This window comes from Neomonachus schauinslandi, chromosome 2 (genome assembly GCF_002201575.2).
Source record: "Neomonachus schauinslandi chromosome 2, ASM220157v2, whole genome shotgun sequence".
In the NCBI taxonomy this organism is placed as follows: Eukaryota; Metazoa; Chordata; class Mammalia; order Carnivora; family Phocidae; genus Neomonachus; species Neomonachus schauinslandi.
In genome coordinates, this window is record NC_058404.1 from 183,551,154 (window position 1) to 183,564,348 (window position 13,195).

The 13,195-nt window shown below is 40.7% G+C and overlaps 1 protein-coding gene across 3 annotated transcripts in view; it reads right to left on the reverse strand.

The window, feature by feature from the left end:
- PI4K2B (phosphatidylinositol 4-kinase type 2 beta) overlaps nt 1-7,898 on the reverse strand; it is a 29,723-nt gene extending 21,825 nt beyond the window's left edge. For all 3 annotated transcript variants that reach the window (XM_021679412.1, XM_021679411.1, XR_002479777.1), the window contains exon 1: nt 7,414-7,898. In XM_021679412.1, coding sequence (XP_021535087.1) covers nt 7,414-7,723 — 310 coding nt within the window. In that variant the 5' untranslated portion in view covers nt 7,724-7,898. The remainder of the gene's footprint in view (nt 1-7,413) is intronic.
- Nucleotides 7,899-13,195: the final 5,297 nt, after the last annotated feature.

Genomic DNA, 13,195 nt, shown 5'->3' on the forward strand with positions numbered 1-13,195 from the left:
TGATTTTGTTCTCCAGCCTATCTCAACTTCCAACTGCACAGTCATACCTCAGATCTGTCATTACTAATACCTGCAACCTCTCCATACCTTTCAATTTCAAGCACCTTCTATCTCCTAGTTCATTCCCTCTGGTACCCTGAATCCAAAAATTCTTCCACCCCGCCTAGGGCCTACAAAGCACTGATCTACCATGTTGTCAACTGATCTTTGTGTCCTTATGTCCCTCCTTGGCCAGCTTAAATTATGGTCAGTCATCACATAATCACTCTTCCTTTCCTCCCTCCCCTCATCATGGTCACCTGGAAAAATATCAGTCCTAGTTAAACTCAACTGTCTGCTAAGCATGCCTAGGCCCGGAGAGCTAAACTCGACTAGACAAACATACACAAACACAATGCCCGATGGCTCTCTTTAATTTAAATTCATCACCAGAAATCTCAGGTGGGCCCTTCATGGTGCCTGGGAAGCATACCACATTCCTGTTATGGACAGACTGTCCTCCCAAAATATGTTGAAGCCCTAATTCCCAATGGAATTGCATTGGGAGATGGAGTCTTTGGGAGGTAATTATGTTTAGATGAGGTCATGAGGGTAGGGCCCCCACGACAGGATTAGGGCCAAGGGCATGCTCTCTCTCGTCCTGTGTCACATGAGGATACAGCGAGAAGGTGGCCATCTGCAAGCCAGGAAGCCAGCCCTGATCACGCCAGCACTCTCATCTTGGACTTCTCAGTCTCTGGAACTGTTAGAAATAAGTTGTTTAAACCACTTCGTCTATGATATTTTGTTCTAGCAGTCTGAATTAGCACAACTCCCGGTACATAGTCTCTCCCACTGTTCTGGGCAACTCTCACACCCTCCCCTCTTCTCAAATTTCCAACACCTCCTCTCTCTCAGATGAGCCTTATGATATGCAATCAGAAAAAACTATCATCAGCCCTCTGCACCACATCTGCCCACGACATCCTCTGCCTTCCACCTAGTACTATAGATGAACCACCTAAGCTCCAAGATTAGCTCATTCACTTTGTGTACCAGACCCTACCTCTTCCTGACGACTCCTGGGCATTTCTTCAGCAGTCCTTCCCTACATCAATATTTCCCTCTTTATTGGATCATTTCCATCACCATACAAACCATGCTGTAATTCTTCTCATCCTAAATCTAACTCCCACAACACTCCTAGAGGTTTCCTCACTTTCTTTGACCCTCTGTATAGCAGAAGGCCTCTATAGTTATTTATATTTACCATCTCCAAATTTTCTTCCCTGATTTTCTCTTAAACCCATTTAAATCAGGCTTCTGTCCCAACCATTCCATTGATAAAACTTTTGTTGGGGTATGTAGTCGTCCATATTGCTAAATCTAACCTTAGAACTTACCTTTCTTGCCCAACTCCAACATATGACCCTGTTGGTCACTCCCCCCTCCTTCACTTGGCTTCCAGGATCCCCCTTCTCCAGGTTTTCCCACTTCATTGGCTCCTCTTTTTCAGTCTCTTTGCTGGCTCATTTTTATCTCCCTGACAGGATGACTTTGCAATGCCTCAGATTCAGTTCATGGTCCTCTTCTCTTCTTCATCAACACTGATGACTCCCAAATTTATATTTCAAGCCTGGACTTCTGCCCTGAACTCCAAACTACTATACTCAACATCTCTACTTGGATGTTTAATGGACAGCTCAAACTTTACTCCCCAAAATTCAATTCTTATCTTCGTCACCCCTCCTGACTGCTTCCCTCCCAGGTTTCCCTATTTCAGTTGTTGGCAACTCCAAATCTTTCAGCTGCTCAGGCCAAAAACCTTGGAATCATCCGTGATCTTACACTCTCACCTCCAACACCCAAGCCATCAGCAGGTTGCCTGGCTCTACCTTACATAAACACCCAGAATCCAACCATCTCCATTCTTCTAATGTGATTCAAGTGACCATCAACTCTCACCTGGATAATTTTAAGTCTAACCACTCTCCGTCCTTCACCCATGCCTTCTCTATACTCGACAGAGAAGCTATAGCAGTAATCCTTTTAAAATTTGTCAGATCTGGGGAGCCTGGGTGGCTCAGTTGGTTAAGCACCTGCCTCCGCTCAGGTCATGATCTCAGGGTCCTGGCATTGAGACCCAGTTGGGCTCCCTGCTCAGCAGGGAGTCTGCTTCTCCCTCTCCCTTTGTCCCCCCACCCCCATCCCCTGGCTCATGCTCACTCTCTCAAATAAATAAAATCTTTAAAAAAAACCCCAATGTCAGATCGTGTCACTCTTCTGTATAAAACAGCCCAATGGTTTCCCATCTCACTAAAAGTCCAGTCCTTATAATGGCCCCAAGGCCCTATACAATCCTCCCCAACTTCCACTTTATTTTCCTGTTTAGCACTTATCACCTAATACATAATTTACTTTGTGAGTTATAAGAAGACAAGGATTTCTTTCACTGCTGTATACCCAGAACTTTTATAGTTCTTGGAACATAACAGGCACTCAATACACACTTGCAGAATGAATTAACAATTAATCATTTAAAGTGACAGACAAGGCAAAAATTATTCATACTTTGGAAGGTATTTAAAGGCTATTACATGCATTCAACATTATGAAAATTCAAAACATAAATTTACCTTAATTTAAAATTTGCCTTAATTTAGGCAGAAATAAAACAGTTATTTATTTATTTATTTGTTTTTTAAGATTTTATTTATTTATTTGACAGAGAGAGATACAGCGAGAGAGGGAACACAAGCAGGGGGAGTGGGAGAGGGAGAAGCAGGCTTCCCGCCAAGCAGGGAGCCCGATGCGGGGCTCGATCCCAGGACTCTGGGATCATGACCTGAGCCGAAGGCAGACGCTTAACGACTGAGCCACCCAGGCGCCCCTAAAACGGTTATTTATTTTTAAAAGTATGTGCTAATGGGGCACCTGGGTGGCTCAGTCTTGAAGGTCTGCCTTCAGCTTGGGTCTGGGAAAGAGCCCCGCGTCGGGCTCCCTGCTTGGTGAGAAGCCTGCTTCTCCCTCTCCCACTACCCCTGCTTGTGTTCCCTCTCTCGCTGTGTCTGTCAATTCAATAAATAAAATATTTTTTAAAAAAAAGTATGTGCTAAGAAAAATACTACAAAAAGGGCAATTGGGCATATTTAATTTACTTAAAAGAAGAATAAATAATCCAAGTATTGTAGTTATGTCAATACAATTGATATGCTAATTCCTAATAATTCTCATTTACCCCCTGAAAGTAATTAAGAATGGAGGAACTTTATCTTTCTTTATTCACTGTATATCCCTGGCACCTGGATGAGGGATCAGCATTTAGTGGGTACTTAATATATATTTAATTGAATAAATGCAGTATTGTTTATGTACTCCCTTTCGGTCTCTAAAATGTGATGATCTTCTACTCAAGTTCCAGTCCTATATGAGCTCCTCACTTTTCCTAAGATATCCAGCACATCCTCTCAACATTTGCCTATGCTATTCCCCATGTATATTCCAAGCTTCCTCCCCAGGGCTAATTCTTATTGATCCTTGAACTCCATCTCCTCACTTGTAACACTAAAAAAAAAAAAAAAAGATCTAAGTTCCAGAAGGGCACAGATCTTTGTTTTGCTCTCTGGTATACTCCAAGTGCTTAAAAACAGTGCCTGGTACATAGTGGGCCCTCGATAAATCTGACAATTATTTATTAACAAACTATCCCCTTGACCACACGTAAGGGTTATCACTGGTCCTTTAGTAACCAGACTTAAAAATGGAGTAAGAGAATCCATTTTATAAACCTTTTACATAGGTATATGTGATAATTATCAAGTTCTCATTTTAATAAATAAGCCAAAATGAGCCCCTACTCACTTACCCACTGACCGGAATATTCTTTAAAAAGAAAAGTGGTTAGCTCACTAGTTTGGTGATCGGAACCCTGCCCTTGCGAGTTCCAGGGCCAGCCATTTTTCAGGTATCAAATTGGATACTATTTCCTCTGCTAAGTGTTCCTTGGTCCCTAAATCCAGGGCACAGTTCAATGGAACCCTCAGTTTTCCCCATCCAAATATACAGGCTGTTGGAACGGTTTTAATTGACCATTTCCACTATTAGGCTATAAAGCTATGTGGGGACAAGGCTAGTGACTGAACATGCATCTGATATCTGGTCACTACTGTTTCCCCAAGGCCTCAATTTCCTCGGGCACCCAGCAGGCACTCAAGCATTTGAGAATGATGTATCTCGGCAATAAATGGAAAACAAAGAGTAGGTATCTTCTCATTACTGGCTGAAGAATGACCTCTTGACAGGGAGAAGTGGCTGCTCACTCACTATCTTTCAAAAGCTCAGCTATGGAGAACTGTCAAGACACACAGGGCATCTACTCTTCTCATATCTTCCTCTAAATTCAGCCAGCTTATCAGTGTCTAGAATACGGATCCAGCAATACTGATAGCACCACCCATTAGAATTTTCTTCTATTAAAATGGGCTTCAGGGAAGTTACAAGAAATGTTCCTATGAAACTCATCACTTTTATTACAAAGATACTATTCATCATATAGTCTCTTCTCCAAAAGATACATGACAGGTTTTCCTTTGTCTGTTTTGATTCAAATCATTAGTTTAACTTTATGGGCACATTGATTGTGCTCCTCTCAAGTTGCCTCCTCAGGAACTTCAAAGAACAGATTTTTGGGCTGCCTGCATCAAGCGTCTAATGTGCATTTTGTGTACTCTTATTCCAACCTCCATCTTATTTATTTCATCACCTTATTTCCCACTCACCTCTCTCTTCCTTAAAGTGATGTTATTTTGTTCATACATTTATAAGGCACCATGAATCATTAAAAGGCTTATAAATAAACACTTCCTTTTACTTTGGTAGTTCTTTGTGTGTTCTAACACCATTCTCTAATTGTAGGTTCTCCAACAAAACTGTTAAGTGCTCCTGGTTTGTATTAACTGGGACCTTGAGAAGTCACTTCATTTCTCTGTGCTTCCTTAAAATGAGAATAACAAATAGTAGTCACTTCATGGGGTTAGTTATGAATTAATATAAGTGAAGCTCATAGAACTATGCCCTACACATATTGCTACCTAGGTATTAACTATTATCATCTTTATTACTTTCCAGCTCACTGATTAAAATGACAACTAGAACAAGGAATGCCACTAATCTTTCTACTTTGATAATGACCCAACACCACTATGTTTATGCTGGTTCTAGACTTTGTCAGTGTCTTGCTCAAGTGAAGGTTACAGACATTCTTCCACTGGTAGAGTACATAAAGCTCCTATTTACATAAACAAAATAGTTAAGCATAAACGCATTTGCATTAAGCATAAGATAAATGATGTTAATATCAATCTAAAGGTAGGAATTTCTTAGAACTAGAGAGGTGGCTTCATGGAAATTGGGTGGTAAAGGGCAAAGAAAGTTAATGGACTCATTAAAAAATAACTTAAAAATCTAGTTATATTACTCAAAAACTAACTTTTTGGAGACTGGTTTGAAATTTTTAAAATACTTTTTACAATTCAAAAACTATTTTTAAATCCATTAAAAATCCATTTTAAATCCATTAGTAACCACAAGTAACAGTTATTTTATAATACTTGGGATCTACAGCAAAATGGAAAAGTACAGGACATAAAAAGAAGAACTAGGCTCAGTTCTGGCTTTATCACTTCCTGTATACTTGACTTTGGCTCACCGCAGAAGTTCTATGACCGACTAGTCATTACAGTTTTATTCATTTTCAATCCTCACAGCATGGATGAGGGTGAATAACAACCTGTTGTGTTGCTGTGAGAATTAATGAACTATACAAAAAGAGATCTTAGCAAACTGTAAACTGTGATACAAATAAATTATTACCACTTAAAAAGGGAGGAATTCTCTTTAGTAACCCATTTGTATTCTGAGTACTATATTCTATTCCACTGTTACTTTTTCTAGCCTTAATACTTTTCTTTTTTTTTTTTTTTTTTTACAAAACCTCACTTTCACAGAATAAACACACTCAAGGTTTTAGGGTCTTTTAAAATCTAGCTACACAGGTAACTTGAGGGTAGAAAAAAGCAAGCTAGCCACACAGATCTTAGTTACTTTACAGAAGCGATTCTAGGTAATACAGAAACAAATTACGCAGCTAGGTGAATGTGGGTCCATTTGTGATCATCATGTTTGTTCTATTCAATGTTGCATACTGTCCATGCACCTGTTAGCTAACATAATAGCATAATGCATGTCTGACCAGTCTGCTAAAGCTTTATTCATGAAACACTTGAAGGGGAAAGTTTGGTTCTCTGGGGCCTCTTTGATTTACCTGCCTGAGAGGATGTTTGAATGTAAGTTCAACTACAACTTGAATAATCTATTCTATCCCAAATACCTTAAATTGTAGGAGCTCCATTACTGTACTGGTAGCAGGACATGTAAAATCTAAAAACTCCAGGAAAACTAAGCAGCATTAATTAAAGTGACATTGTCTATGGCTTTTCTTTAAGCCATCACATATGGACTTCTACTACAGGCACAGCGCACACACCATCTCGCTTAAACCATCCCAACCACCAACAAACAGATGTTATCCTAAGTTTACAGACTAGCCCGTCTCATCTCCAGCTAGGATTCATACAATTCCACCCTATTTTACTAACAAAGTAGCCTACCTCGACTCAACTTGCCAAAAAACTTACTTTATCAACAAATACCCACGCTTGCAAGAGCATGCCTACACTTTTACTAGTTTTCAACATCATATCATACCAATTACCCTCTTTCCCACCTGAGGCTACCAGTCCACCTCTTATAGTATAAGACTAGAAATGAGTCAAGAAAGAAAACTTTGCAAGAGAGTTGGCAGCTAGAGAAATTCAACTGCCTCTGCCCCCTCTGGCTAACGTCACAGTAACACTAACCAGAAAAAGTTTTGAAAACGCGTCCCAATGGCACCTAGATATTCTTGCTGTGCATCTCTCTGCTGTCATCCATCTGCCTTGCAAATTCACAACCCGGGGAACTTTCCTGATAGTTCAGGGTTCTTAATCCAAACCTCAAGTCCAAACTTGAGCAAACAACTTACATTTTATCGTGCTAAGTTTTTCTCAGGGTCTGATTTCAAAAGTTTAGGCTTACTCTTAGGGGAGGCCCCAAGGATCAGTTCCGTGACAACCACAGGCCTTAGGTGACGTGGCCAGTGCCCCCTGGAAAAGGTGCGAGGAAACGGGGGAGCAGAGAGAAAGGCAAGGGCTCCGAGGTTCGACCGGCGACGCGCCCCCTGGCCGGTGCTCCGGAGGGGAGGGTTGCCTGGCTGGCTGCCTTTCCTCCTAGGCAAGTGCTGGTGTGGGACAGAGATGGGACCCCGGAGGGGCTGGGCGGCGACGGCAACGCGCGCGCGTGGAGGACTGCGGGGTGGTGGTAAGGGCCGGGTCGCACCTGCACCTCGGGGGCGTTTCCGTTTCGGGCGGGTGGGCGAGCTCCGGAGGCCACTCACGCTCCCGGAGGGCCCGCTGGGCGCGTCCCAGGACGGGAGCAGCAGTTCCTTGTCTCCAGCCTCGCGAGGGGAGGCCGCGCTCTCCTCGCCCGCAGCCTCCACGAGCCTGACGGCGCTCCCCGGGGCGCCCTTAGGTGGCTGGGCCCAGGCGATCCGAGGCAGCAGTGGTTCCCGCTCCTCGTCGTCCTCCTCTTCCAGGCTCCCGCCGCCGTCCGCCGACGCCAGCCGCCCGGGCTCGGAGGACTCCGCCATGGCCTGCCTCCCTCTGTGCCCTCCGCGTTGAGACCGGCTCAGAGAGGCGAGCTGCCCGCCTCTGGCCTCGGCATCGCGGGGGACCGCAGCCGCTGGGTCAGGTCGAGGACACCTCACAGGCGTACCACCCCGCTCCGCGCCAGCCGGGCGGTTGTCCCCGCGCAGCCGCCAGTCGCACCCCACCTCGCGCCAACCCTGCGCTTGCGCGGAAGGGCGGGGGCGGTGGTGGGCGGGGCGCGGGGCGGGGCCGTCACCTGCAGCGGCGGGAGCGGGAAGACGCGAGGCGGGGTGGATGTCCAGGAGGAGCGCCTGGGTTAGCGTTAATTTACCTCAGCCCAGGAGCCCCCGTCCGATCTAAATCAGTTTCTCCTCCACCGCAGAATTCCTTCATAGAGTTTACCACAATTCATACCTACACATTTATTTCTGTGACTAACATTTGTTACCCCCACTATAAGCCCACGAGAGTAGGGACCTTGTCTTTTGTTCAGACATCCTGGACATTGGTTGGTTGTATACTGTCTCTTTTTCCCCCGACTAATTTAGCGAGAAGTTTATCATTTAAAAATTTTTTTTTTTCAAAAAGCTGTCTTTTGGTTCCAATGATTTTGTTTTCTAGTTCATTGACTTTTGAGTTTTATTATTCCCTTCTTGCTACTTAATTTCTATTTGATTTCCTCTTCTTTTGCTAGCTGCTTAGAGTAGAAGAGTGTATTATTGATTTTGGACCTTTCGATTTTTAAAAAATATAACTATTTAAAGCTATGCTGGGTTGCCTGGGTGGCTCAGTCATTAAGCGTCTGCCTTCGGCTCAGGTCGTGGTCACAGGGTCCTGGGATTGAGCCCCACATCGGGCTCCCTGCTCATCAGGAAGCCTGCTTCTCCCTCTCCCACTCCCTCTGCTTGTGTTCCTTTTCTCGCCATGTCTTTATCCATCAAATAAATAAATAAAATCTTTAAAAAAAAAAGGTTATGCCTTGCCCTCTAAGCACTGCTTTATCTGCATTCACAATTTTTGCTATTGTGTTTTCGTTTTCATCATTTCAAAATAGTCTTTTATTTCCCTTATGATTTCTTCTTAGACTCAATTCTTTGAAGTGTGTGTGTAATTTATGGGCTATTCTAGAAATTAGTATTTATTTCTAATTTAATTATGTTGTGACCAGAGAAGATACACCAAGATTTAAACTTTTTTCGAAATTTATTGAGACATTTCATAACCTAGCATATTACCTACATTAGTGAACATTCTATGTGCTCTTTAAAAAAGAATGTGTATTCTGCAGCTGAGTGATTCTATAACTATCAATTGTTTCTATAAATATCAATTCAGTATTGATAGTGTCATTCCCATCAGCTATATCCTTATGGATTTTTAAAAAAAGATTTTATTTATTTATTTGAGAGAGACAGAGGGAGAGAAGGGGGAGGAGCAGAGGGAGAGGGACAGGCAGACTCCAGGCTGAGCACAAGCCCCAGGTGGGGCTCAATCCCAGAACTCTGAGATCATGACCTGAGCCAAAATCAAGAGTCAGATGCTTAACTGACTGAGCCACCCAGGCGCCCCTATCCTTATGGATTTTTACATTTAGTTGTTCTATCACTGACTGTGATAAGGGTTACACTCTATGATTGTAGATTTGTCTATTTCTTCTTTTTTTTTTTAATTTTTTTTTTTAAAGATTTTATTTATTTGCGAGAGAGAGAATGAGAGACAGAGAGCATGAGAGGGAGGAGGGTCAGAGGGAGAAGCAGACTCCCTCCTGAGCAGGGAGCCCGACGTGGGACTCGATCCCGGGACTCCAGGATCATGACCTGAGCCGAAGGCAGTCGCTTAACCAACTGAGCCACCCAGGCGCCCTTGTCTATTTCTTCTTTTAGTTTCGTAAAGTTTTGCTTTATATATTTTTGAAGTTGTTATTAGGCGCATACACAGGATTTTTATGTCTTCAGTTGGGTTTTAATTTCTACCTGATGATTTGATTTGACCCTGTCCTTTCTTTCCTTCCTTCCTTCCTTTTATAATGAATGGTCCCTCCTTATCTCTCCTAATACTCCTGCCTTGAAGTCTATATTGTCTGATAGTAATATAACCACTCCACTTTTCTTAGGCTTACTGTTTGCCTGATAAATCTTTTTCCATCCTTTTAATCAGTTTGTGTCTTTATGTGTGCATGTTTGTAAATATGTATCTCCTCTAATAGCTTATAGTTGTTCTTGATTTTATTATTTACATTTAGTCTGATAATTTCTGCCTTTCAATTAGAGTTTTTAGTATACTTACATTTAATGTAATACTAATGTGGTTGGATTTAGATTTACTGTCATTTGCAATTGTATTATATTTGTTTCATTCTTTTTTTGTTCTTCTGTTCCTCCTTTCTTGTTTTCTTTTGGGTTAATGAATATTTCTTCGTATTTCATCTTAAATCCTCTATTGACCTTCTGCTAAATCTCTTTACATTAATTTTGAGTGCTTATTCTAGCACTTACTGTATACATCCTTAAATTATCTCAGTGTACATAGAGTTTATATTGCTGTATGTGATGTAAAATATAAGAACCTTGCAAAAGTTTTGTTCTATTTATCCCCCATACTTTATGTTATTATTGTCACATATATTAGGTCCACATATGTTTAAATAAAGTGAATATTTTTTGTCTTAAACATTTACATGTCTTATAAAGAAATTAAGAAACCAATGTATAGTGTTTTATATTTACCCACATATTTACCATTTCCGGTGCTCTTTTTTTCATCCAGTGCTCTTCATTCTTTTCCGAAGATCTGAGTTTTCAACTAGTATAATTTCCCTTCCCTCTGAAGAATTCTTTTAAAGCATTTTTTGTAATAAAGATCTGCTGGTGATAAATTCTAAGTTTTCATTTATCTGAAATTATCTTTATTTCACCATCATTTTAAAAAATATACTTTCTCTAGATATAGAATTCTGGATTATGTTGTCCCCCTGCTCCCCCTCCAAGTTCAAGTCTAAACATGTAATTTCATTGTCCTCTACCCTTCATTATTTCTGAATTCTGTCCCTCCACCCACCCACCCAGTTTGCACTGTCATTTTCTCTAGTTGCCTTTAAGATTTTTTTCTTTATCCTTGCTTTTTCAATAGCTTGAGCATGATGCTCTTGATATAAATTTCTTTATATATATCCTGCTTGAGTTTTGCTTGGGTTTCTTGGATCTGTAAATGTATGTATTCCAACAAATGTGGAAACATTTCAGCCATTATTTTTTCAAACTTTTTCCTGTCCCATTCTGGGATTCCTATTATATATATGTTAGACTTTTTAATATTGTCCTAAAGGTAAATAGGACTCTGTTAATTTTTTTCAATAGGTTTATCTCTGTTTTTCAGATTATATAATTTCTCTTAATCTGTTTTAAATTTGCCAACCCTTCAGCCATTTCTTTCTTTTTTTTTTAAGATTTTATTTATTTATTTGACAGAGACAGAGATAGCGAGAGCAGGAACACAAGCAGGGGGAGTGGGAGAGGGAGAAGCAGGCTTCCCGCTGAGCAGGGAACCCAATGTGGACCTTGATCCCAGGACCCTAGGATCATGACCCAAACCAAAGGCAGACGCTTAATGACTGAGCCACACAGGCGCCCTCCTTCAGCCATTTCTAATTGACTGTTAAACCCACCCTGTGGGTGTATTTCAAATTTTGTACTTTTCAGTACTAGAATTTCCATTTGACTCTTCTTTAAGAGTTTCTATATATCTGTTAACATTTTCCATCTGTTAATTTATTATGACTGTATATATTTTTAAGTCCTTGAATATATGTAAAGTGTTTGAAAATCTTTGCTAATTCTTACATCTGAGTTATCTTAGAGTCAATTTCTATTGATTATTTTTTTTCTTGACTATGGGTCAAATTTTCCCATTTCTTTACATATTTGTAATTTTTTAAATTGTATATTGGATTTTGTGGATGATATATTGTAGAGCCTCTAGATTCAATTTTCCTCTGATGAGTGTTAATATATTCTAGTATGTAGTTAAGTAGTCTAGAGTCAAATTCCACCTGAAATTTTTGATGATTTCTTTCAGCAATCCTGATGTTGCCTTTTGCTGGGCTCCTTGGAGTCTCCTTCATGCAGAGTTCAGGAGTCAACCAAGAATTTGGGTAGGGTGTATGTGTAGATTTTGGAGCTCTTTCCCTCTGTCACTCCTTCCTTTTCAGGATTTCCCTTTTCAGTTTCAGCTGTTCTGATAGCCAGACTCCATCCTTAAGTTATTAAGACTGTGGCTTTCTGATTGGCTTCCAGGTACCTTCCACAGTACAGACTGAGTAATCTCCCCACATGAAAAGATGTATAAGCATAAATCATACTTGTTGTATTTCAATTCTTTGAAGAGTGGCCATCCTTTCAATTACTGCCTGCCTGATTTTGACTGCTTTCCAGTATCTTCAAATAATTGTTTTTTTATTTTCCCCAAAGTTTAGCATTTTTATCCATAAAGGGGTTAGTCTGATATAACCTCCTTTGACATATTTTATTGGAAATGTATCCTTTAATGAAATAAATGGTACTATATTTTTGTCAGTAGTTTACATGTTAGTACTGGACTATTACTTATTGCTTGATAAGGCAGGATTCAGCATCAGTTCTATTTGTAGTTTTAGTTTTTATAGACATAAATGCTGAGAAAATCTGTTCAAATTAATAGATGAATATGGGAAACATTTTATAATAACTATGCCACTCAAATCTTTGATCTTTCTTTCACCACTTTCATTCACATGAATATGGTAAAATATGTCCCTGTGTCAATATCTCAGTTTTGAAGGCTCTGTTACCTTCAGTGTTTCTCACAGATATTTACTTTGTTTCCATGGCATATTCCCTTAGGGAGGTGCATTTTTCGATAGTATAAGGTCTAGAAGAAGCAAGATCTTTAAATGAAATTTGTCACCACTCCCACAATCTCATTCTACAATATCTATGTATTCAGAACATCCTAACACAGGCCTAAATGCACCATGTCTAATGTTGCCATCACCTTTAAAATGATGCTTCTTTAATAAGAAAATGCAGGAAGCATTGCTGCTACCTTATGGGGCCTTTGTTTACGGAGGCTTTTCCAAAACCTGTATTTTAAATCTAATCTTTGTTGGGAGCCTCAGGTTTTTTATACCCTGAAGCAAGGAGGCTTTGGATGATTCAGGATAGACATTCCTATACCAACTGGTATACCACAGTTCAATTCTGGCACTAACCATCCACAGTTAGCACAGGTTCCACAAGTTAAGGGGTCAGTCCCCCACAAAACTGCCCTCACTTCAGATGCCAGCCACATTTCAGGCATTTATGACCAACTGTCTACAAATTTGGGGTGATCCTATCACTCCCCCAGATTCTATAATTTGTAGAACAACACACAGAACTCTGCAAAGGGCTCAAGGTTCTTCCCCTCATGGAGATTATGAAGACATGGAACTTACAAAG